We start from the raw sequence: 27,052 nt of genomic DNA, 5'->3' as shown, positions 1-27,052 counted from the left end.
AAATGTCATGGGAAAAACTGTATTAAATTTGTGTATTGAAGCCTAACGCAAGTACCCTTGTGTGATTGGCCCTTGAAATTGGACATGGCTTTAGTGTCCATCTTTAGTGTTTGTGTTCTTTTAAATCAGAAAGTGCAAATAGTGTGATAGTTATTTTCTTGAATCCTTCAAATGCAAATACAAGAAATGTCATGTTACAAAAACACACGTACATGTGTGCATATTCCTGACTGTATTTTGTAGAGAAATGTAAGCCTAAGAGAAAAGTAAAATAAAAAGTAAACCTAACCTGAAGCAAGAATTAAACACAAGATTTATATTGTTGATGAGCTACCTGAAAGAACTGGAACGCTAAGGGAAATTTTCATCTATATCAACACTTTTTCGATTCTTCCTGCCTGTATGTGTACAGCAAGTATTGTACTTATATAGCTGCAGGTTTTGCCCTGAAGCAACCAGATCAGTCATTCATCCCTGTCAACACTGCCTCTCCCTGAAGTGCCTTCCATTTTACTCTCTGCTTTTTTAACAGCCGGTCTCCTTTTGCTTTGTTTTAACCTGCCCTAATCTCACAAAATATATTTCACAAGGTCTAAATCACATTCGATTGAGTAAGAGGACTGTTACTTCAATTCTGTGCCTGTTTCAGCTGCCTTAGTTATTGCCCATGCCGGAAATTAATGTAAATAGTGTAGGTGTTTGTATGTGGTGGGTGTATGTTTGAGTGGGTGTGAGGCAAACAGACAGACAGAAAGACAAAAAGAAAGAAAGACAGGCAGAGAGAGAGAACCCTGAGTCGCTTGGTAAACAAATCCACATGTCACACCCAAATTCACAGCTGTGTAATGGTAAGCAGAAGATGAATTCTCCTATCGAAAAAGGAGTTGTACTGTCTGCCTTGTTAAGAAAAATAGGGAGTGGCAAGTTACTTTGAGTATATAAGTTGCTTTGTAAATGTACAAGAAGTATGTTGCATTATTCGGTACATAAAACCATATAAGGCTATTTTCAAGTATTAGAACTATTGTAAATATTGTGATCAGAAGAATAGTCAAAAAGTATTAGATGAGTCAGGAAAGAACTGGAACAACAGTGTGTATATGTTCCAATGTTCTCATTTGTTGCTTTCTTGGTGTAGGAGTTTTGTCTCCCAAATGCAATAAAAGTTTTGGATTACAAACAGGCAAAGAATGTCAAGGAACAAAACACTCATGCTTTTCTGCAGAGTTCTGAAACCATGTGGGGAAAAGAGTCATGAAATGGCCATAGCAAATGCTACAATGCTCTCTACTTTGATGCAAATGCATAATTGAAAGATTAGTCACTGTAATCTTAACAAGAAGATCCCATGCTTTTCATGTGACTAAACTGTATCCAGCGATGTCAGAGTCACCATGAAAAATATCTTACTAGTTCAATTCTAGGATATGTGGGAACGGGTGTTTCCTGGTGAGTGGCTCATAGGTGTGTCTGCCTGTATGAACTAGTGTGAATAACACCAGTGAGTGTTGGCGTGTCAGGGTGAGTCATTCCACATGACTACAATGCACGCAGTACTATACCAAGAAGCGACGGAAGGAAAAAGAACAAGGAGGGGCAGAGAGGATGAATTTATTGGGTGTGTCTTGGGATCAACCTCGGCGGATAAGAGGAGCCACTTTATTTGAAGTTCAAACAAAACAGCGGGGAACAATGTGCCCTAAAATGTGCACTCTGAGTTGTTTTTACTTGTAAAACTGAGAACAGCTAGTTTTACTGCAGGGAGTCTGTGTACTCTCTTACTGTATATTAAACTATAAAGATTCCATTGATGCTGACTCACTACCAGTGTTGGGTTTAATTGGATTACAAAGTAATTAGTTACTGTAATCTAATTACTTTTAGGCACAAAATGTAGTGTAATGCTTTACATTTAAATTTTTTGTAATCAGATTACAGTTACTGACTTTCAGTGAAAGTAATTACTTTTTAGTAAGAAAGAAGGGGGATTATCCGACTGGGCCGCCAGGTCTAGTCGGGGGGTGTCCCTCCCAAGGAGACCCGGAGACCACATCTCGCCCAAAGAGGGGGGGGGATATTTAAGTGGAAAAATACGTCACATGGTCTTGCAGTCACCGCAGGGGGACGCCCTTGGCGACGAGCAGATGGGGTGCGGGATCTTGAGCCGTGCCGGGGCAGGATATGCCAGATAGCCTCCGTCTGCTGCTCCACCGTTGAGAACTGCTGGGCAAAGTCCTTGATGGTGTCGCCGAATAGGCCAGCCTGGGAGATGGGGGCAGCAAGGAACCGTGTCCTGTCGGCCTCACCCATCTCGACCAGGTTGAGCCAAAGGTGGCGCTCCTGGACCACTAATGTGGACATCGTCCACCCAAGAGACCGCGCCGTGACCTCCGTCGCTCGGAGAGTGAGGTCGGTCGCTGAGCACTGTTCCTGCATCAATCCTGGGGCGGAACTACCCTCGTGCAGTTCCTTTAGCGCCTTGGCGGACTTGCAGGGGAGCCATGGCGTGCAGGGCGGAGGCGGCTTGTCCAGCGGCACTGTATGTCTTGGCCGTCAGAGACAACATAAACCTACAGGCCTTGGACGGGGGCTTTGAGCACCCGTGCCAGGTGGCAGCGCTCTGTGGGCATAGGTGCACCGCAAGCGCCTTTATCCACCGGGGGATTGCCGAATAGCCCTTGGCCGCCCCACCATCGAGGGTAGTGAGGGCGGGGAAGCTGAAAAGATCGGGACTTGTCAGCTCTTCATGCACTTCCGGGAAGAAAGGAACGGGGGCGGGGCGTGGCTTTGAGCGGCACCGCGAGCCCAGGAACCAATCATCGAGCCGCGAGGGTTCAGGGAAGAGCCCACTCTAGCCCAACGCTCGCGGCTGCCTGGGAAAGCATGCCGTCATCTCCGCGTCAGCCTGTGACCGGGTGACCGCACCCGAAGGGAGGAGCCCAGCTGAGGCTTCCGCATCCGACTGGATGAGCCCACTCTCCGATGCTGCGCTCGAGAGCTCATCACTTTCACGGGCTCCGAATCAGAGGTCGAACTCGCCATGAGACGAGGCGGCGGACTCATCCGGAAGCCCGATCAGGGCAGACGAGCGTGCTGGGGAATGGGAGGTCCGCGGGGGGATACCCGGTGGAGGCGGTCCCATTAGGGTCCCCAAATCGCCCCCAGTGCTAGCCGCGCTGGCCTCATACCCGTGGGTAAAAGGACAGAGGCGGGGAGCCTCTGGGGTGCTTGCTTTCTTACGAAGGCAAGACGCGACCGCACCGTTGCCATGGACATGTCCTCGCAATGAGTACATGACCCATCCATGAACGCTGTCTCCGTGTGAGCAGTGCCCAGACACGAAAGACAGTGATCGTGACCGTCAGGAGGCGAGAGATAACGAGCGCAACCAGGAATAACACACAAGGAAAGGCATCTTTAAAAAGAGGTGTCTTTAAAAATACGTTCCATGTGTGCCGCTCTTTTAGAGAAATATACTCTTTTAGAGAAATATACTCTTTTTTCTGCTGAAGCGCCCAGGGGCATTCTCTGCAGTGCACCAGTGCAGAGGAGGGAGAAGCCGTTGAAATGCGCCGTCAGATCCAGCAGAGGTGAATGAACAGTCATGGGAATTCTGCTCAGTGAGCATGACTGTTTGGCTCCGAAGAAAAAATCTGAATGAGTGGTTGCATACCAGCTCCTTTTATACCCGTATGTCCGGGGGAGTGGCATGCAAATACCACTCGCCAATTTTCATTGGCCTTTTATCAAAGACCTTTGACCTCCCAAGAGTGACCCCTAGTGTCACTACGTCGCCACAACGTCGAGTGAGTGACAGATAGGGAACAAGTGTTTTAGAAAGTAACTTGAAAGTAATTATTAATGTGATTACTTTTTTAACAAAGTAATCAGTGAATGAATCTTATTATAATTTTTAGAAGAGTAATCAAATTAATCAAATTTAACAATCAAACTGTTAAAAAAGTTTTGTTTTTTTCCGCACAACTAATCAGTTAAAATTTCATCTGATCAGTTTGAATATACACAGATGTTAAAGCTGAAGTGTATAATTTCTGCACCACTAGCATCACCAAACGGAATTGCAAAAATAAACATTGTTTTCAGACAGCATTCTGACCATGCCCTCTGTCGCCATTGGTTGAACCAACAGATAGTCGCAGCCAAAAACCCATGCCATTGGTTGAGCCAATTTTGCTGTACCACGCTGGCCGGGCTGCTTAAACAAACAGATCAATGTTTGAAAGTAACACAGAGGTGTATTGTTTACACTTTTCCGAAAATTAACCTATGAAGGGCTTATTACTTTTAGTTGTCACTGAAAAAAAACAAAACAAAAAAAAGGCCAGAAACTTTAATTTAATAAAGTACATGAAAAAAGTGCAACAAATACAAGAAATATATATATATCACCCCAACAGATAGGTGTGCCTATTTATTGAGCAAATTTAAATGAAATCCACACATATTAGTGCCAGGTGTTTTCTAACACTGCTCAAGCATAACAGACATACAGGTTATTGTATCAGCAGAATACTACTAAACAAAGATGAGGTTTTCCGTTTTTCAATAGGTTCATCCTGTCCTTTGTGGGAGGGCTAGTTTCACAAGATGAGGGCGTGGGCTACCTGTGTATGTGGGCTATCTCCGAGGACAGCAATTATTATTACAGTTGGCACATCTGGTTTTCCTCATCAGTATAGAACAAGGGGGAGGATGTGCATGAGTACACACAGTGCATGAGTACTGTATGAGTACAGAGATTTTTGACACATACGATATCTGATGGGGTAAAAAGGGAGAGACGTGACAGATCATACACCTAAAATAATGTATTCCTTTTTACTGGTCATTTAATTGTTCATTTGTTCTATTTACTTATTTGTATAACAACAGTTTTGTGATACTAGAAACTCTTGTAAATGGAAAATATTGGCCCATCCCCACCCTCATTAAATGTATTTGATCCCTGTGGTCTCCATAGTCACATTTTTTCATGTTTTTATGGAGTTCCCCTTTTTGAGATCCAGTTCTAATGTTCTAGACAAAAAGTAGGGAAGAAACATCATGAGTTACAGGCTGAATTGTGGTTTCCCCTGCAGGTTGTGAGTCATAAACACAAGGGAGGGACAAACTGAAAAGGACTATTCTGGGATGGCTGCCATGGCAACATAATAAGCAAGGGGGAAGGTTATGGCAGAGATGTTTCCATAGCGATCTCCGGTGTGTATATAAATATTGAATTTCAAAATGTGGTTTGAAAAGTAGCAGCAAGATTGGTTATCGTACAGTCAGCAATGACAAAGTGATCTAATTTGTTTCACTTCACTAAGATCATTCATACCTTCAGTCACGCCATACTGCCAAAAATACACTGGTTGAAATAGTACATTAATGCAGCTCCAACTAGAACTTATTCACACAGTTCTTAATAAATATATAGTCAATATTGTGATATAATATAAATCTACAATAAGACTTTATTAGACTAGTACAGTGTAATTGTAACATAATGGACTTCTCTTTTAGCCATCCAGTCACGCAGTGACATAGTCAGGCATGCTTTTGCTCCTTTAGAATGATGACAATTATTGAAGTGCAGAGTTCATCCCCTTTACTTCAGCTCTATGGTAAAAAAAAAAAAAAAAAAAAAGGCAGCAGTGTTTGTTCACTTACACTGTCCCATTTTGTCTTGTTTTTAGATACAGTAGGCCATCATCATAACATTCCTCTCATAGTTGTGAAGTGTTTCAACAGCGCAGTATTTTAAGGGCAGGTTTAAAAACTCAAGTACAAGTTAATACAGAAATGACAGTCTATCTTCTACAAACAAAACAATCTGTACATCAATGCAAGCTCTCATAACAAAAGCTCTGATAATTCAGAAGCTTGCATCAGACGTACTTACATAATATGGTTTATAGACTATTTTTTAATCAAAAAATATTTGACTTTTTAAAATGTATGCATTTCAAATTCATAAATTTCCATTTGAGTAATCTCTCTCTCTCTCTCTCTCTATATACATTAAAGATTATATAATATGACTATTTTTAAGATTTATGCATTTCAAATTCATAAATTGATATGCCTGCATAGTATTTTCTTTATATATGTATTATTTTTTTTTTTTAAATAAATAAAAAAAACAGTGTTGACATTTTAATTGAATAACTTAAAATTATAAGCATAAACTATACACCAACACGCTACCATATATGAAATATTTAATGTAAGGGTTTAACCGTAGGTTACTTACCCGAGGTAACATGTTTACCACAACATATTATTGATTCTTTATGGAATAAATACCTGTGGTTTTATGGTTATTTCTGGTCTATATAAGCATAACATGAACATGTTTAACCTTGTCAAACATTAATAAAAACACAGACATATTGTACACAAATGGTACACATCTACAAAGGTGTATGTGTCAGAACCATAGATTCCTCTGTGGCCAGTGTTATTTAACCTGTGAAATGCACAACACACTAAATGAGACTATGGTGAAAACAGGAGTAGTTGGATAGTTGATAATTAAGGCACCTCTTAAAAGGTTTACTGGTAACACTTTACAATAAGGTTCCATTTGTTAACATTAATGTATATGGTATCATGAACTAACGATGAACAATATATTTTTGAATTGTTCGTTAGTTCATAGTGAATTACCTAATGTTAACTAATACAACTTTATTTTATTTAAAAAATGTATTAGTATATGTTGAAATTAACATTAACTAAATGCTCTAAAAGTATTATTCATTGTTAGTTCATGTTAACTAACGTTGTTAACAAATGGAACCTTTGTATAAAGTGTTACCAGTTTACTCGTTGGATGTTTAAATCACCAACCGAAATGCTGGCTCAAATCGTATTGATGAAAAGAGTCCTCAAAATGTCTAAATGATGCAAGGCAGCTAATTATTATTATAATATATGTGAAATGAACTTGATGTCCTTCTGTGTGACATGCTAATCTCCATCTAAAACTACTTTAAATGCCATTTTGCTAATAATTATATACGTACATATTAGCTCATTGAATATAATGTGGAATTTTACAGTTAAAAGTAATTTTACCATTTAAAAATAATACTGAAGGCAAAAAAAAAAACAAAAAAAAAAAGTGTTTAAAAATGGTGAAAGTCCTTGGACAGGTTGTGTGACTACCCATATATTAATGCAAGCCGTAAAATATGGCATAATTTATATTTATATAATAGTTTATCCATTTGTAAAACACTGACAAAATAATAAGAAACAAACTTAATATAATCAAGTATATACGTATAAAGTACTGCACAGAAAAAATTACTTCAGTGTGGTGCAGATATAAAAATAAAAAATAAATTCTGTTGTGAAAGATTTGTACATTTATCCTAAAACAAACAAACAAATCCACCAGGAAAATAACATATTTTCAGCTCCAGCCCTCTGTATCCAGTATAAATGATGAAAAAAATATTTAGTCATTGAGCTCTGGATGCATTTGCTCCACCTCCCCCAATGGTAATCTGAGCCTGCAGAGTTATGTATGGGGTCTCATGTCCAAAAATGCAGGGGCTGTCTGTTTTCGTTCTCCCCACTGATTTCTGCAATGCCTTGCATGAAAATAAGCTTCTCGTGCAAACACAGTGAAGAAAACTGGCAGGCTCTGGTAGAGTTTAAAACTTTTGAAAATAAAGAAAGGGACTTTAGAAGTTTAAATCAACAGATGCTTTACTGATGAACCTTTAAGATGGTTCCCAGTGATTGACAGCACCATCCACATTCTTCCCTTTGGCACCTTGACCCTCCACCCCTGCAGTGGAATGCAAAAATTCTTACGGGAAGAAATATGCAGGTCATCATCAGCAGCCAAATACATCAGAATACCTGTCTTCACTGTTCCAATGAGAAACATAATAATCTGGGTTAAAGGAATGTCAGCCTCATATACAGTACATTTTGTTAGATTGTGTTGTTGTTTAAAATTAAAGTGTAAGAGTATAATTGGTGAAGACCTCTATGCTTGGTTCTGTTGAGCCTGATTGCACACTAGCGTGGTTATTTTTTCCTGGCAGAAGAGCATGGTGACTGACTCCAGGGGAAAATTTCAGTATCAGCACAACACTGAACAAACCGATTTAATAGAAGATATACTTTCACAGCCTAGTTTCTGTTCTTGTTTACCTCATCTTAATTTGAGGTTTCATTACTGACTCATCGTTGCCATGAAACCTCTTGTTTATATGGTAACACGTTTGTGGCACAGCCCTGCAAAGTCATATAATGTAATGTTCTAGAGTTACTGAATACTGAATGCAGTAGGGACCAAATGTATTTTTACTTTTAACCTACCTGGAAATAAAGCTATAGGGCTTTGAAAAAAAAAATAAGAAAGAAAGAAACGCTATGACAAATTATTATTTTTACTAATTCTAGGTCACTAATCAATTGAAATCAAATTTGTAACACTGACCATGTTAACTCCAAAATTAAGTTAAACTTTTCACTGTTTTCACAGTTTGAAACAAGAACAATACTAAATTACCAAATAATGCTAAATAAAAGGATTTTTACTAGCGGCATCAAACTTTTGGACTCCATTATATGTTATAAAACTCTCCAAATACTGTTTTTAGGCCGAATCTCTCTTTAAAGCGCATTGCTTTCCTGACCGCTGCTACCCTTCACTCTTTCCAGATGTGAGGAGCAGATGCCTTAGAGGCATACCAAGCTTTTTTCTTCACATGGAACAAACCTCAACAAAATGTACAGTACAGCACAGACCCTGGGTGCCTCTCAGTCACTATAACATTCTGTCAAATGTACTTGGTGTAGCCTAATAAAATCAATCCTGAAGTAGTAGTGTGATAGGAGCTAAGGGAAGAGCCGGGGTGGGAAACAGAGCAAGAGACCAATGAAGCACAGGGGAACATCAGGGGGAGCTGGCAGTGCAAGTAGTGTTGCTGTTGGCATTACAACAAGTATTGTTCTTGAAGCTGGTTTAGTTTGACCCATTTAACTCCAATGTCTCTGAACCAATACAAAGGAAGAGGAGGTTTTCTGGTAAACATTCCAGCTCCACACTCTCCGTTTCCTAACTCGGATCATATTTTCACCCACCCTCTTGCTCAACTCTTTCTTAACGCATTGAAAACCATGAATTTACGGATTACAAATACGGAATAAAATTAAAGGTGAAGTGTGTGGGTTTTTTTCGGGGGTTTTTAATGTTAAAATACTTTCTCCTATCCCCAAATAAATCTGAGCATGGAAAACCATACTTCCCAACCAACACACTGGTAATGTGTCACTTAGTGACTTATTGCCAGCAAAATGTTTACTTGGTTCATTGCCTGCATCACCAAAACATCAGCCTTAGTCCGTATTTAAAATATCACTGATGCTTTATTCAAATAATTTCAATACTTTACCCAAGGCTACAGTACATTTTAAAATTAAATTCATTGAAAATTCTGCCATAATTTACTCATTGCTTTATATATTATTATTTTTTGTCATAGGGCACAAGGAGAGTTTTCAGAATGTCTGAGTTGCGGCTCAAAAAATTAAAAAAGCAACAAAAATGATCATGAAAATAATCCATGCTGTGCACTGTATTCCGGATCTTCCGATGCCGTATGATGGCTTTGTGTTGAGGAACACATCTAAATTTAAGCCTATATGCAGTGATCAGTGTCCTCATTCGCCATAACGCTCAAATCCCGCTCACCTCTCATTTAAACACTCCTCTCATTCAAAATTGTTGCCTCAACAAGCGTTACGACAGCGTTCACGTCAATGATGCCAAGTGCCATTGGTTCTCGCATGTCTTGTGACCAAATACAACACTTTAATGTTTGGATGTAAATTTTTAATGAGATGTGACTGCCTTTAAGGAGAGGAAGGTTTTCAGCAATTAAAATAAAAGAAAATTCACAATGAGCTGTTGTCTGACTTCGGAGGACTTTGAATGCAGCAGGAGTTGTTTGGAATACTTTCATGGTGACTTTTTTGTAATTTGTTGGAATAAATTATTGTGACTGTACTTGTATCTGCTTGATACTATGTCGGTAACAATTTACAGTAAGGTTCCATATGTTAATATAAGTTAACAAAATTATTTTACATGAACTAACGATGAACAATACTTTAAGATTAATAAAAGCTGTAAATGTTAATTGCAAAATACAGTAATGCAATTTTTAAATCAAAAGATGTATTAGTTAATACACTATGAACTAACAATGAACAATTGTATTTTTATTAACTAACATTAACAAAGTCTGATAAATGCTGTATAAAATATATTGTTCATTGTTAGCTCTTGATACCTAATGCATTAACTTATGTTAATGAATGGAACCTTATTGTAAAGTGTTAGCGATATGTCTTTAATATTGTTGGTTGGTTATACTGTGTTATTGGTTAGATTTAGGCATGGGGTGGAGTTAGGTGATCAAAAATATCTATTTTATAGTGTGATGTAAATAACATTATTGTGACTACATTAGCATGCCTGTTAAAAGTTTTGTATTGTTTGTAAGTGGTTAAATCTGGGGATGGGGTTGGGTTAGGGGAACTAAAATATCGATATTATAGTATAAAAACATTGTGGTTAAACGCACAATAAATCACAATAAGAATGTCAAGCCTGACATGATGGAATGACAATGACGTTTTCATGATATTTTTGTCATGAGACTTCCATGGACCTACAAAGCCAAAATCTTGTAATTACACAAACCTGAACTTTGATCGGTTTGCAGGTCATGGGCTCGAGGATGCTCGAGAAGCATCCGCTGTGCAACTATCAAAACATTGCTCAGTTTATGTGAGCATCCCGATTGACCTGACTAAGCAACACTGGACCAACCAATGATGTGAGATTGGGATGGGACTATGTTTGGAAGACTTGGGGGGGGGGGGTATCTAAAACAATAACTTTTGCAATTATGTTTGTTGATGCTAATATTGACACACTTCAACTTAAAATCAGTGACGTTTCTCTGATGATCATATAGAATAACAGAACCTAAACTTGTTTGTATTTACCTTTAAAATCACTATGATTGTGGCAATCCAGGGACTGATAAAATTAGGCAGCCATCATGTCATGTGGAAATTCCAATGAGGGCCCAAAGAGCAGCTTCTGTCTGAGAGATAAAGTGAGTAAAATCAATGTGCTCTTCAAAGGCATGCAAGTGGCTCAACTATTCCAATGTGACAAATTCCTGATACACCACACACACACACACACACACACACACACACACGTTATAAGGTTAATTTAGGTCAGGCGATACCTTTCAATGAGTGTGTCATGCTTTGCAGAGCCCAGACCACACCCTGTGCTCAGCATTAAGCAATAGAACTTTTCATGAGTAACTCTCTAGTACTACAGCATCCCATCTTTTGCACAACTTTGTCAATGTAGGCGTATTTGGCAATTTGTTTACTTAACACCAATCAATCAATTGCAGAGTCTACAGTGTTGCTCCCCCAGATGTTTTGCTCTTAAAGCAACTTTAAACTATAGCAGTAGTTCAATTCTCCCATAAGGATCAAGGTCATTTTCTTCTTTCACATATGATATGCAGAGGATTAGTAACCAGATTCAAACATATTAAATCACTGAAAACAAAATAAATGGATAAGTTACCAGTTACACCCCCAGGTAAGGTGTGGCCCCCCCTTTTTTTTTTTTTTTTTTTTTTGTTTACACAGTCTTAACTCAGGTGTGTCAACTGACATGACAACCTGGCATAAACTGTGTAAACAGAAATGTGTGCTTGGACATTAGCAGATGAGTAAGTACAGTATAATTAAGTTCCCATCACCGCTCAAGAAACACACAACAATATCATTTTGTAAGGATAGATAAACATGCTTGAACAAAAAGCCTATGAGATATAGACAACAGCTGAGATCAGAAAGGCATTCTACCATTACTACTGCTGCAGTATCTAATTTGTATATTGTGCACAGTATGAAAATTCTTAATATAGAACACCAGGATGACCGAATACCAAAATAAACAGCATACAACTGAGCTTACTACATGGAACGATGCATTTCATCATACAATGTGCTCGACTTAACCTTCCATTTCCAGTGTTGCAACTGAACTGGAAATGTACTGCCAAATGTTAAAGCATTTGTAGACAAAATTGTATTGACAAAATGCTAAATAATCATTTTATTTCTGAAATGAAGAGGTCTTGTGCCAATGTATCATACAGTTTACAGATACATTTATCATGGAATAATGTCTACAGCCTCACCATATATATAAAAATAAATAATAATAATAATAAAAAGGCAGTAGTGTACAAAATGTACTGTATATATTGAATTGTGTAACAAATTAAGTATGCTAGTTTTCCATTCCAAACATAGCAATTGTGCACATGTGGTTTGAAAACCAGCAGTTAACTTGTTTGAAATAATTTGACAATTTCGTAACTTGAAGCCTAATGGCAAAATACACTTAAATACCCGGGACAACAGACGTTGATCCTGACTTAATGTATGTCCCAAAACATGCTTCAACAGGACAGGGCCTGCCTAACACTTCACATGTACAGATGAGGCAGCTTTTGAAAAATGTAATAGGACAGGATGCATTTTACACATTGAGATTTAAAAAGGATAGCGCCAATTTATCATGGGATTGTATCAAGACAGACAGCTCAACATTTACCTTCCTTATATGAAATGCCCAGGACTGGGTGAGGGTAGGCTACATTTAAAGCCACAACTGTAACTGCAAGCCGAATTTTTACAATTGACTGTTCGCTGGAATATAAAATGGAACGAGTAGCACATGCACTTTAAATTAAAGTTAAATTAAGTAGTTCGTAGAAAGAGTGAAGGGTGGGCTCATCTGTAACACATCGGTGACTTCAAGCTTTCAATGTGTGTAAATATTTACTTATCTCTATGAACGAACCACAGGCTTCGTTTCAAACGCGTCAGGGCCTATATTGGTCAAACACTTTCATGGGATGTGACTTTTGGCTCCCTCTGGTGGACTTTCTGGTTTATCATCATTTCCCAAAGTCAAAATATCCAAAAATTCCCTTCATTAAATGTGCAGGACGCCATTTTGTTCCCGGAGTTGTAATGATTTCCAGATTTAAGAAGAAATTCATAATTTATATGCTTTGTCATTCTCAGATCCCTTAAGAGCATTAAGCCCTGTGGTGAAATACTTTGTGGGAACATTAAAGCCAGCACCACCTAATGAAGAGCAACTTTTATACTCTACCTCATCCAAAGGAGGATAGCTTCCCAGAACATCACAAAACTGTTAACTATTTACAAGAACAGAAATGAATAGATTTGAAACTCATTTTTGCAGCAATGCCTAAAAACAGGCCACACTTTAAACTTGCAGAGCCCCCCCCCCCACCCCCCAATTGATGCAAAATTCCAAATTGACAGCTGATAAATTTACTTTAAACCCCTTTTAATCAAAAGAACACTTCCAAAGAGGGATTGTGAAAAAGTTTTTATTTTTTCTCAACTTAAATCTTCCTTCCACCACAGCACATTAACTTGTACATGGGATTCTCAAACAGGTTTTATGTCCATTGATTCTGACGTTGATAAATACTGGGCGTTGGATTCGTTCTCACTTGAAAATCTTGCCCTGGTTGAAAGGTTTGCCTACATGTTTAAATTCACCCTCCCATGTAAAGTACTCCTTCACCATGGTCTTGCACTCATCACTGTCCACATCCAACTTGCGCCAAGTGTATGACTCATAGTCGATCTGCCAATCCTCACTCAGCTGAGAAAAGATGAGAAAAATAATAAAATTAGCTTTTTCTTGAGACAAGTATTTTTTTAATTGTGCCACCAAACAATAAACCTGTCAATTAACTGACCTCCATACTGGTTAAACGGAGTCAGAATATTTAGCTACAGTTCAATTCAAGTTATATCCAGTTACAGTGCAGAAGCGCCAGGGCAGCAGTCTCTGGGCAGAAGTTGGGGCAGAGCTAAAGTCTTACATTATTGCAGTAAGTTTCTGACCAAAAGCATTCGAGGAGGGATGTTTACATGGCAGAAGTTATATCTTTCGGATTTAAGTAGTTTACTCGCTAACTGCTTGGATATGTTTCCTGTTAATGTTGTGGATGCTTATTTGTTGTCATGCTTCAATGAATCAAACATTCCCTGGGGATATTGCATTTACCTTTCGGATTGACAGCGTTTATTACAGAGGTTTGCCAGTAAAACTGTAACAAGTTTTCAGATATTCATGAGTATCATTCTTTCAAAATGCACTAATATTCAGATTTACTCGTTTAGCCTGCTGTTTAAATGTAGATGGAGCTGTTTCTTATTTCTCCATCATGTCTTTACTCCCAAACTAACTACATTTTTAAGAAATTACTTATTATAATTGTCATCACTGCATATTATTTTGTGTTAAAGTACAGTATAGTGCACCCCCATCATTACTGAATCCTCATTCTTTGTGTTTTTACTTTACAATTTTATTTTAGCCTGCTATTTTAATCTTACCAATGATTAGTTGCATTGTTCGATGAGGCTGAATATGTAATATAAAAATAATTAAGGGTAATCCATTAAATTGATATCAGCCATATCACGTGTCTCACCTCTTGAATTAAGGCTATTTTAATAGGTACAATCCGTCCAGAGACTGCTTTTTGACCTTTTTCACACTCAAATTTAAAAGCTAATTTACACATACTGTGGACTAATGGCCAAAAATTGGTATCATTTTTTCAGAAAGCTTAAGCTCACACTCTTAAAATGTGTTGTAACAATTTTTATTTTTATTTTATTTTTTTTATATTAACACAAAAATAGCACGTCATATCTTCGCCCTCACTCTCGCCCGAGACTGCTGCCCTGGTGCTTCTGCCTTGAAACAGATGGTGCTGTGGGGCTTTGGTTGGATACTATTGCCCAATTCTCTTTCACTGAAAATCTTACAGTATGTTTCCACTGGCACATGCTGAGCGAAGGATCACAACACGAACATTTCTAAACTGAAATTCTTCCCTGACAAATAGTTTAAAAACCCATTAATTAATCTGAGAAACACTGACAAGAGAGCAAGATATAATGGCCGAGGTCCCACACCTAAGGGGCTGTTCACACTGAACGCTTTCAATGTAAATTACCGTTTTGCCGTGTTTCGTAGTTTTAGCGTCTAGTGCAGGAGCGGTGCGGTTTTTTTTTAGATGGCAAGTAAAAAAAAAAAAAACATCTACCTTAAAAACGCGACTCGAGACACCTGCGTTCTGTTAAACTGTACAGTATTTGTTGCGCTGCATCTAGCCTTTTATAGCGCAAGGATGCTATCGGTCTAAAGTCATTATCAGTGCACGATATAAGCATTCAAATGTAAATTTTTATCTTAAATTTAACTAAATCACATTTTAATTTTACAACCTTGCTATTAACAAAAACTACTTGCCTGTCAACTCAATATCAAGAATCTTCAACTAACTATCAATATGTATAGCACACCTGCTCAGACACCGTTTTTATACTAATAGTTGTATCAGATTTAATTTGGTAGCAAATTTACTAATGAATGGGCAACGCCAAGCAAATCAAAAGAAACTAATCAAATAATGGTGTATGTGCATCCTAGATGAATCTTTCAATCTTTTTTTTTTTTTTACTACAGGGGCCCTCATCTGTTTCTCATTCTTTTCAGTTTGATCATTACAGCTGTGTTGAAATGGAAAAATTGTTTGTTGATTGGTCTGAATTGGCCAAAATTCAATTCAGATAATGTTCCTTTCATTCAATGCTTAGTGCCAATATATGACTTAACACACTGGAGTTTAACTTTTCCATGTGCCTTGGAATGAAAGCACCTGGCAGTTTTAAATAATTTGATCTAGACAAGTCAGTGTAGTCTGCAATGTTCTTGAAACGAATATGACATCAGACATCATAATCTCAAAATGACGACCTAAATGTTCTGATGAGTACACCAGCATTCTCTACAAAGTATAGCAAGTACCAGAAACTAGACAACCTAGCAAAGATAGATAAAGCTATAAATGCCATTAAAATAGCTGGGAATACAGATGGCATTTTGGTGAAATAAACTTCACTGCACATTTTTTTTGTTAATTTCAACTTCAACTTCTATGCAACTGATCTGAGAGACAAAAAAACTCTTTCATCAACATTCTATATAACTGTTCCAGTCTTATAGCTAACATTTTAAGCAAGGAGGCATGTCATCCATAAAATTCAAACTTTACAGGGAACACAACAGGGTGGAGGAAGATATAAATCACTCACAGTAAAAGCAAGGTCCTGGCCTCTGAAGACCCAGATACCAGAGATGCAACTGTCGTTGTTTGCACCAAACAGGATGACGCTGGCAAAAGCATTCTTACGCAGCTTGTCAAGTCGCTGGAACATTCCTGAGGAGAAGAGCATGAAAGTACTTGCAGACACCTCTAACTATGAGCTACTCAACTCTTGCACAAGTTGTTAAATTAAACTGAATAAATCAAGAACACCAAGTAATATAACATTCCTGGCACTTAATGATTAATGGTTTTGAAACTTCAAACAAGAGATAAAGACAGTGTGATCCAACCATACCGGTGATAAGATTACAGCTCATGAAGGCCATGGTCAGCTCTTCAGGAAAGCGGTATTCCGCATACCAGATTGAGAAGCCCTCGCGATCAAAGTGCTCCCAGAAGTAAGGCAAGGCCACAGTCGGAGTGTCCTCATTGGAGTATTTTCTCTTGAACTCATCCATGACAAAGGAACTGGTGACAAGAACACAGGAAAACACTATGAGAGTTCTGAAGGGAATCCATCTCATAACAGGTAGTCATAATACCATTTAGTGGTGCATGATCGCAATCGGCTGATCTTCATCTTAAATCTGTGATTGTGCCTAGATACAGGGCTAATCTTTTTTTATTATTATTATTGCAGCACACACAAAATTGCACATTGCATCTCTGATGAATGAGCACCTGCGCAGTTGTCAAAGCATGACAATGCAGCCACTGGAGGGTGAACTATTGACAATCCTAAAAATTTGCAAATTTGCACTATGACATGCTGTAATTCAGATGAATATGCCACTCGAGTCCAAAGATACTGTAAACGGATGTAAAAACAAATTGTGATGTAATGCGAGTCACAACAGCCAGGCAGTATGTGGAGCGATAGATTATGCACACTGTTTCACTCAGTCCAACAGGTGCACTCTCAATCTCAGTCACTCATCGCTTTTTTGTGAGAACCCAAATTAAATTCAGAGATATGTTTGTCACAATACCACTAATAACAGTATTAACAGTTTAACCTTTAATAAAAGAGCTGCATCTTCACAATTGCTTAATAATTAGTGATGCATTACAACAAAATGCCAGCGACGGTAAACATATCATAGATACTAATGATTTCTCACTGGAGCCGTTCTGGAGCTTGTAGCGGACAAATCTTTTATTTTTGAACACATCTATGCTGTTTGTGATGTTTTCATGATGTTTACTGGTTGCCAGTATGTCACAATGATCTTTAATAGTGAAAACAAAACAGAACTATTCATTAGGGTTTTTAATTCCGTAATTCAGTTTCACAATTAATGTAAATTAAAAGTAAATTTACTGTGTGGGGCATATAATTATTGCAGTGTGGCAGGGGGCACACTGAAAATATAGGTGATTGGATTGGTATTGCCCAATCACAGTGTGAAATTTCCTGATAGGTGCACCTCTACTAAAATTAGTGGTCGTGCATTAAGTACCTTTTTGGAAGGTGAGCAAATGGGTCCTTGGTTTTTGGCTCAGCAGCCAATGCAGCCTCACATTCGTCCATCTCTTCCTCAGCAGGGACAGCCTTCTTTTCTTCCTTTTTCTTTTCTTTTTTCTCCTGCTGCTGCGGTTGCTGCTGCTTGCCTCCTTCCTTACCACCCTTTTCTTTTTTAGCAGGAGTCTCCTTCTTGGGCTGCATTTCAGCAAACTTCTTAGCTAGATAAATGACAATCTTTGGTAAAGCAAACTGACTTGTACATTAAGAAAGGGAGATTTTACTGTAGAGCTCAAAAAGGCAAAAAAAAAAAAAAAGTGAAGACAGACTTAAATCTGAAAGATCAAATAAAACTTCTACCTTAATATTTTATATTAAGTTTCAAATGCCAAGGACTGTTCAGAGCTGCACTCAAACTGAATATTTTGAACAGTTTTTATACAGGACGGGTATAGGGCATATTATCTGTGCATCACTATATTGCCTTTCATTGTTGACATATTTACTATATTTTGCCTTTGGCAGTATGGGAGTTGATATGCTCTCTGAGATCTAACCCAAAGAACTCAATTGCATTCCTATGCACTTGATCTTGATGTTAGGAACATCACCCCCGACAATTACAACAAGATATGGACAAGTTTAGAAATGCACAACATTGGAGTGGCTCAGTTTCATTTCGCTTCGACATATACTGGCTTCAGCATCATCGTTAAAATGAAACAAAACAAAAATCAACCAAAAGAAATCAAAACACCTTTGCCTTGCACATGCAATTTATATATCTAAATTAAAGGTGTCCTAAGCTAAAAGTGATAACCTAAATTTTTCAAATAAGGTACTTCATCAGGTGTCACCTGCCAAATATTTACCTAGCATTTCAATAATTTGCCTCAATTTAACCGTGAGGTTCCAAGTAGATAGAAATGATCATTCTGTAGACTGAGGTGCTACACTTCTCTCTGCTCTGACCAATTGACTGTATTTTGCTTTTGACATATTGTCAGTCCGATTATTGATTTATTTTTTCTCCCTCATCACTTTGATAAACCAATACGGATGGGGTTCACATCCCTGTGCTGACAATATCGCCTTGGTTTTATCACACCAATTAATTTTTCCATAACGAAATGGTAAAAACATGCAATTATTCTGAGAAACTTACCATCAAACTGAGCCATTTTCTCACAGAGCTTGACCTCTCCCAAAACAGCCTTAAATTGTGGTTGGTTGACACAGGTCACAAACCAGCGAGTGACATTAGGGAACGGCTGACGGAAAGAAGGCTCAAGAACCTAAAGATATTAAAATTATGATTTTAAGAACAATAACGAAAAATTCAGCATGAAAGGACAGCAAACAAGAAGCATAAAACACCCGACAAACAAGAACTGAAAAATAATTATCCATATATACTAGGGCTGTCAGTCGATTACAATTTTTCATTGCGATTAATCAGATCATTTTTCATAGTTAATCGCAGATTTTGAAAGTGCTGAAATTTGACTAAATACACTTGTCAAAATGCATTTATTTCCTTCTTAGGAAAGAAAACAAAACAATATATTGCTTCATTATCATTTTCCAAACAAAGCCTACCACAGTATAAAGATAGAAATGTACTAAAATAGCACCAATTCAAGTAAAATTAAATGTTTCCCAAACATCTATGTGGGAGGATGACTAACTGAAAGAACTAGTCCCCACAAAGTCTGCATATTCATTGCAATGGGCATTCAATCTCTTATATTCTCATCCTCCACAATATTAATCAGCCGGCAGACTGTGTATATTCACTTTAAGGAAACCATGAAACTGGGTTCATGATTCACACCATCAAAATAAATTTAAAACAACCCTTCTAATTAGAATATTTTAATTCCCTGGGTTTTAAGGTTTATTCAGAGCCATTCTGTAATCACAATGAATTATTTCAGCCTTCCTTCAACCGGCTTACAGCACAGCTTTTCAAGAGATAATGTGCAGACTCACCTGTTTGTATAGCCAGACCAGAGAGCAGACAACAGTGATGTCAGCCAGACTGACTCTCTCCCCAACCAGGAAAGTGCGAGTGTTTAAGTGCTGATTCAGGACGGCAAGGACTCGTTTCACCTCTTCCTTGGCCTGTTCTGTGGCCTACATCAAAGACACAATACATTTTTTTTTTTTTTTTTTTTTTACAGAATATTCAATGAAGAGGCACTACCCAGCACTACATTAAAAAGCATTAAATTCGCATATACTTAATGAACAACTTGCAAACACTAACCTGTTTGTTGAACTGCATAATACCCAAGGTGGGGAACACCCAGGCACTAGCTGGAGGGATGATCTCAGAGTCAGCAAAGCTGACCCACTGCAGCACCTGGGCACTGGCCTGGGGAGTGCTGCCACGAAGGGCATCATTGCTCACTGTCAGAAGAATACACTGGTGTTAATAACTATTCCCTATAAAGGCAAACACATCAGCAGCATCACAACAAAATAAACCCAAAACAGTTGTTACTTACAATAGTGAGCAATGGCATTGCTCTCAAACAGACAGAAGCCATCATCACCCTGGTAAGCAGGAACCTAAGGTGACAAGCACTACGTTTATAAATTGATTCTACATCAAGAACACTCAAGCCCAAATGCAGAGAATGCAACTTGATAAAACCAACCTTGCCCAAAGGAAAGTTGTTCAGGAAAGCAGGGGATCGGTTCGTCTGCCCAAAGGTGAAGGCAGGGGAGGTGCTCGCAATCTTCAGACGAGCCCCACTGTACTGGGCAGCAATCTGAGCCTTAAAGGCCCTCCAGTTTTCTGGGTATGTGTAGAGGGTCTGCAGAAAGACAAGATATAATTTTAGGTCACTGAAACTGATGCTGTTTGCTTTGCTTTTATCTGCTCACCAACACATAGCCTAGTGCCCCTTCATAGGGAAGTGTTACCTTTACCGTAAGTTCCACTCATAGAGCATTACACAGCACTTTCCAAGGGGTAGACACAGCTGAGAGTGAATTCCAATTACTGACAATGTTTAAAATGCATTTGAAGAGGCCTAATGCTAGCAGAAATAAAAGGCTGGTATAGGTTGCAATGCCACATGTGTTTGGAGCCCTTCCTGTGCGTTTTACGTTTTTTAAACTCTGTCGTTGATGGCAATAACTAAATTGGAGAGTACTTTATTACCATGTCTTAATGACAATCACAATGACTGCATTCTACCCAACTCCGTATGTTTGTGTACCCCCTTATATTATCACATTGAAGTATCAGCAGACATATCCATTTCACTTTCATGAAACTAAAGTGCAGCTACGCATAACATATCATTCTGGCATTTACAAAATGTTTAAAAAGCACAAACATGCAACTCGAACCGAGAAACGTGGCACAAAGGAGCGCAGCGCTGTGCTCCAGCCTTTCCGCACTCCAACCACCTATTAAAGGGATGTGGGGAGTATTTACAAAATAATCACTTCAATAACTCTAAAAGAGGTTGTAAATCACAGCGGTATGACAATAAGGTTTGAAGATGTACGGATTGGTGTGATTTAAGGACGATTGGGTATGGAGATGTGTAGAAATAAGGAGTGTAAAGGTTTTCTCCCATCTTACTCACCCCTGCCGCCATCTTCAGGACGAGAGAAAGAAGGAACCAAACTGCGCAGCACTGACGTATAGGCCAGTTATGTCGTAGAAATAATACGTAATGAGGGCATGTGGTTGTTGAAAGTCATTCATCAGAATATTTTTTGTGTTTGTGAATTTTCAGAATTGGTTAATAGAAAAATATGTGGTTGCAGAAACTTTCTCATCTAATTTGAAGATATAGAATGTGGTATTATAAAGATCACCATCTAATACATTTGATTTATTGGCTACTTATATTACTATTTTGGCGGAGCACTTTATTTATAAATTATATAACCACCTCCGTTCTTCAATATTTTGAAAAATGTTTTTTGTTTGTAACGGAGATGCCCCACTTTCTTGGATTTCTTTGTCTTATTTTTATGATGTTTACTGTATTTGTATTGTGCAGAGCTTTCCACCACAGGTTGACTGATTTATGAACGTTTCCAAAGGCTTTGTATGTATATAAGTAAAAGACTTAGGATCATTTAATAATGATTTATTCATTTAATGTTACATAATCATCATTTTAATAACTGTTTGCTCCAAACCTGTCTTTTTTTTTTATTATTATTATTGAGGTCATGAACCCCAAAGCTTGTTCGTGTAAAACCGCAAAATGTTGAGTATAGGCTTACTGTTTTTTAGTTTTTGTGTGTGTGTGTGTTTTTAGTTTGTGTGAAATTCCATTAATTATGTAATCTTTTTATAACATGTTATCAAAATATATTGCTTAAAGCTGGAGTATGTAATTTCTGCGCCACCAAACGATATTGCAAAAATAAACTTAGTTTACAAAACAGCTTTCTTCTGAATACGCCCCCGTCTGCTGTTGGTCAAACTATGTGCTAGTCCCGCCCCCAACTCAAGCCATTGGTTGAGTAAAGTTGTTGGGGCAGGTCTAAGCATGTCTCTCAAAACAAACAGGGTAATTTTCATAGCACCACAGAAAGACAGTGCTTGAGAAGATTAACCTATAATGGCTTACTTATAGTTGTCTCTGCAAATTAAGCTGGGATATATAAAAGCATATTAACACAGAAAAAGTTACATACCTCAGCTTTTAACTTTCCTAACAAAGGTATATTGTAATAATAACCTAGGCTATAATTTAAGAGGGAGACATCTGAGCAACATGTTGTGAGTACTGCATTACTGAAGTGGAAAAAAATAATAGTAGAGAGGACAGAATGAAGTTAACAAAAGTATTTTAAAAATGCAAACTTTAATATAGCAAGGATGTTGATAACTCCAAAAGCAATATGTCGAGTCATTATATTGTCCTTCCAAAATGTCCTTGTCAACTGGTTTTTCTCACAGGATCTTTTAATAACTGAAAGCCCTACTGATATATACTGTTTTCTTTGCTGTCTCACTATTAAACTGTTCATTTTCAAGAGTTTTCCCACATGTAGATCCACTGCTGAGCTACATATTGTTCCCCTTCTATTTGATTCTGTTCCACAAGAAACGTGTTCCCATGGGACAACTGGAGAATAAAGAGGCCAGCATCATGAGAGGATACTTCATGGGAAAGTAATTACAGTATATAGATAAGCAACTATGATGAATCACCACAGCTTTCATATTTCCCATATCCTTGACAGAAGAATCAGCTGACGAGACCTGAAAGAAAAACAGTGAAAATTTCAGACAATATTTGGATAACATGATATATATTAGCAATTAAAGCCATGGATGTTTTTTTTTTGTTGTTTTTTTTTTTTTAATAAAAGAAAAACTGCCAAATCTCACAGTTGATTTTAAGGCCTAAGCCTAAATTTGTGATAAATAATAAATCATTGTAATGGTTTATAAATATTATCTTATGGCTGACATTTTGCTTTATCAATAATAATAATAAAAAATAAAAAAAGATTTAAAACCATTTTATTAATTATAGGGATTAGAGAAATGTGAAGAGTACGAACTGTAAACATCTGTGAAATTTTAAGCATAGCTAATTGCTAGCCACTGACTGTAAAAAAAACTGTTCATAAGAAATACCTACCCAGGTAGTCATCCATAAGCGATCCAATGGCAAACTAAAATAAAAGTAGTTGAAGAATTTTAACAATCATAAATAATTATTAACAATTATAAAAGAATGTTCAGCATATGAAAGAAAAAGGGACAGATGTTTACAATATCATTCTTATCCACTCGAGTTCCCACAATCTTTAGTCGTATTTCATCATCTTGTTGGATCACAATGTCCTGTTGACGAAACAAACCGAAATGATACACATTTTTTCATGTACAGGATTTGTACAGAATTCCCGTCAATTAAACTTTTAAGGCAATTCAATGAGTCTTACCTCATCAACTGTCTTATAGCAGGGAGGATTTGAGTTAGGGTCAAACTCCATCTCAGAGGGAATGGACTAGATACAGAAATAACATAGATATAAAAAAATTTGTACAAACATTTAACATGCTATAAGCTTGGACACTTACACAGTTGGCTATGACACTTCAAATAACTATATAAAATGTCAAAAATGTTTTAAATAAAATATTGTTATAAGGAGCTTGGTTGCACTAAGCAATCATTTACTGCTGACGATTACTATCAAAATAATTCTCATGGAATACCTACATGTCGAGAGATGAAACAGGACATGGGGCCAATTTCTGTAAAGAGTCCAACCTGAGAAAAGGGGGGAAGAAAAATGTAAGCAGGGTCCAACAGATTTAACTTTTTGTTATTTTTTTTTATTTTTATTTTTAAACATCAGGTACTATGAGTTTTATGAACATTTCATATAAACTCAGCAAAAAAAAGAAATGTTCTCACTTTCAACCGCTTTTATTTTCAGCAAACTTAACATGTTAATATTTGTATGAACATAAAAAGATTCAACAACTAAGACATGAACTGAACAAGTTTCACAGACATGCGACTAACAGAAATGGAATAATGTGTCCCTGAACAAAGGGGGGGTCAAAATCAAAAGTAATAGTCAGTATCTGGTGTGGCCACCAGCTGCATTAAGTACTGCAGTGCATCTTCTCTTCATGGACTGCACCAGATTTGCCAGTTCTTGCTGTGAGATGTTACCCCACTCTTCCACCAAGGCACTTGCAAGTTCCCAGACATTTCTGGGGGGAATGGCCCTAGCCCTCACCCTCCGATCCAACAGGTCCCAGACGTGCTCAATGGGATTGAGATCCGGGCTCTTCGCTGGCCATGGCAGAACAATGACATTCCTGTCTTGCAGAAAATCACGCACAGAACGAGCAGTATGGCTGGTGGCATTGTCATGCTGGAGGGTCATGTTAGGATGAGCCTGCAGGAAGGGTACCACATGAGGGAGGAGGATGTCTTCCCTGTAACGCACAGTGTTGAGATTGCCTGCAATGACAACAAGCTCAGTCCGATGATGCTGTGATACACCGCCCCAGACCATGACGGACCCTCCACCTCCAATTCGATCCCACTCCAGAGTACAGGCCTCGGTGTAACACTCATTCCTTTTACGATAAATGCGAGTCCGACCATCACCCCTGGTGAGACAAAACCATGACTCATCAGTGAAGAGCACTTTTTGCCAGTCCTGTCTGGTCCAGCGAAGGTGAGTTTGTGCCCATAGGCGACATTGTTGCCGGTAATGTCTGGTAAGGACCTGCCTTACAACAGGCCTACAAGCCCTCAGTCCAGCCCCTCTCAGCCTATTGCAGACAAGTCTGAGCACTGATGAAGGGATTGTGCATTCCTGGTGTAACTCGTGCAGTTGCTGTTGCCATCCTGTACCTGTCCCGCAGGTGTGATTTTCGGAAGTACCGATCCTGTGCAGGTGTTGTTACACGTGGTCTGCCACTGCGAGGACGATCAGCTGCCCTTCCTGTCTCCCTGTTGCGCTGTCTTAGGCGTCTCACAGTACGGACATTGCAATTTATTGCCCTGGCCACATCTGCAGTCCTCATGCCTCCATGCAGCATGCCTGAAGCACGTTCACACAGATGAGCAGGGACCCTGGGCATCTTTCTTTTGGTGTTTTCAGAGTCAGTAGAAAGGTCTCTTTAGTGTCCTAAGTATTTATAATTGTGACCTTAATTGCCTACCGTCTGTAAGCTGTTAGTGTCTTAATGACCGTTCCACAGGTGCATGTCCATTAATTGTTTATGGTTCATTGAACAAGCATGGAAAACATTGTTTAAACCCTTTACAATAAAGATCTGTAAAGTTATTTGGATTTTTACAAAATTATCTAAAATATATCTTTAAAATACAATGTCCTGAAAAAGGGACATTTCTTTTTTTGCTGAGTTTAAGATCAATGTGCAAGTACTCTGTTAACAAGAGATGCACTAGGACTTAAACCATGTACAAGAACTCAAAGTGCTCTCAAAAATCTCCAGAACAAAACTCGCAGCTTTGACAGGAGATAAAATGGACTTACTTTGTTAACCTGAGTGACAACAGCGTCAACCACCTCTCCCTTGAAGGGACGGAATACAATAGCTTTGTATTTGACAGGGTACAGAACAAAACCTCTGCCAGGCTGTATCACACCGGCTCCAATATTATCGATCGTGGTTACTGCAATGACAAAGCCATACCTGTGAAACAAAAGAGAGTCATTACAATCAAACATAAGTGAATAGCATTCATGAAGAAAGTCAGATCTGTGTGTTCCAATTGGACTTACTTTCCCGTGCATGTACCCTCCACCTCAGTGAACAGTTTCTGTTTGACCGTGTTCAGAAGGTTTGGTCCAAAGTATCTTGGGTGGAGGAGAATCTCATGCTCCAAAGAGATCTAGAGTATTCATTATTGAAAAATTATGAATGGACATTCATATTTGCCATTTACTGAAAAGCTACAAGTCATGTGGGGATTATGAATTCTGTTCGCAAATGCCTTAACTAATAACTAATATCTGCTTTTAATGCATTACATGAACAGCACTACAGCAACATTGTTTAAAATAATACCATTTGCAGTATTCACTGGTCAGTGTTCACATTTTAATCAAATATGGCAAATTAGCACTTCAACTTTGGATCCATTAATCCAAAATTATACTATTAGACTGACAGAGTTTTGAAAAACTAGTGAGTACAAAAATGATGTTTAAGTCGGCAGCTAATTATGTTTTATGTGTGAGACACAACTTTGAGACAAGACTCAAATCAACATGTAATGTAGAATTCTCGCTGCTAATCTAAGCTAAATTTCAACATATTAATAAAAATGTATATCTTACGTGATAAAACATTTCTTAAAGCGTTGTGTCTTTATTCTCAATAAGTCTTAATTCTATATAAAACTGAGTAAATAACCGCGTGTATTGTTTTTTGCGTGTTCAGGCGAAGAACTTAAAACTAGGAATCCAGCAACAAAATAGTCCTTCCGGTGACTCAGATTTCAAATTAAGAGTCCTGTGAGACCTTGAGACCAAAATACAAGGCATACACCGATTAGCCACAACATATAAAACCACCTGCCTAGTATTGTGTAGGTCCCCCTCGTGCCGCCAAAACAGCGCCAACCCGCATCTCAGAATAGCATTCTGAGATGCTATTCTTCTCACCACAATTGTACAGAGCAGTTATCTAAATTACAGTCGACTTTGTCAGTTCGAACCAGTCTGGCCATTCTCTGTTGACCTCTCTCATCAACAAGGCATTTCCATCCATAGAACTGCCGCTCACTGGATG

General features: G+C 38.2%; 2 protein-coding genes across 2 annotated transcripts; both read right to left on the bottom strand.

The window, feature by feature from the left end:
• Positions 1-13,486: 13,486 nt before the first annotated feature.
• Positions 13,487-21,435, bottom strand: eef1g (eukaryotic translation elongation factor 1 gamma). Its single transcript, XM_051649802.1, has 10 exons — positions 21,375-21,435; positions 20,433-20,591; positions 20,280-20,343; positions 20,039-20,181; positions 19,762-19,905; positions 18,935-19,064; positions 17,768-17,990; positions 16,603-16,775; positions 16,294-16,418; positions 13,487-13,783 (listed from the first exon to the last, which is right to left on the bottom strand). Exons 1-10 carry the CDS (start codon positions 21,384-21,386, stop codon positions 13,625-13,627), a joined length of 1,332 nt encoding a protein of 443 aa, XP_051505762.1. The 5' UTR covers positions 21,387-21,435; the 3' UTR covers positions 13,487-13,624.
• A 1,159-nt stretch (positions 21,436-22,594) lies between these two features.
• Positions 22,595-26,746, bottom strand: LOC127412883 (DNA-directed RNA polymerase II subunit RPB7). Its single transcript, XM_051649580.1, has 8 exons — positions 26,599-26,746; positions 26,041-26,150; positions 25,792-25,951; positions 23,988-24,038; positions 23,707-23,772; positions 23,534-23,605; positions 23,400-23,433; positions 22,595-23,014 (listed from the first exon to the last, which is right to left on the bottom strand). Exons 1-8 carry the CDS (start codon positions 26,608-26,610, stop codon positions 23,001-23,003), a joined length of 519 nt encoding a protein of 172 aa, XP_051505540.1. The 5' UTR covers positions 26,611-26,746; the 3' UTR covers positions 22,595-23,000.
• Positions 26,747-27,052: the final 306 nt, after the last annotated feature.

Source organism: Myxocyprinus asiaticus, chromosome 22, assembly GCF_019703515.2.
Source record: "Myxocyprinus asiaticus isolate MX2 ecotype Aquarium Trade chromosome 22, UBuf_Myxa_2, whole genome shotgun sequence".
Lineage (NCBI taxonomy): Eukaryota > Metazoa > Chordata > Actinopteri > Cypriniformes > Catostomidae > Myxocyprinus > Myxocyprinus asiaticus.
This window is presented reverse-complemented; position numbering and strand designations above follow the sequence as displayed.

Bases quoted from the DNA above. Each gene is read 5' to 3' on its own strand.
- eef1g (XM_051649802.1), bottom strand. The intron at 19,065-19,761 runs GTGAGTCTGCAC...TAATATCTTTAG, and splicing joins TGGTCTGGCTATACAAACAG to GTTCTTGAGCCTTCTTTCCG. The intron at 17,991-18,934 runs GTAAGTTTCTCA...TCATTTATCTAG, and splicing joins GAAAATGGCTCAGTTTGATG to CTAAGAAGTTTGCTGAAATG.
- LOC127412883 (XM_051649580.1), bottom strand. The intron at 25,952-26,040 runs GTAAGTCCAATT...TTTGTTTCACAG, and splicing joins GAGGGTACATGCACGGGAAA to GTATGGCTTTGTCATTGCAG. The intron at 23,606-23,706 runs GTAAGACTCATT...TTTCGTCAACAG, and splicing joins GCTATAAGACAGTTGATGAG to GACATTGTGATCCAACAAGA.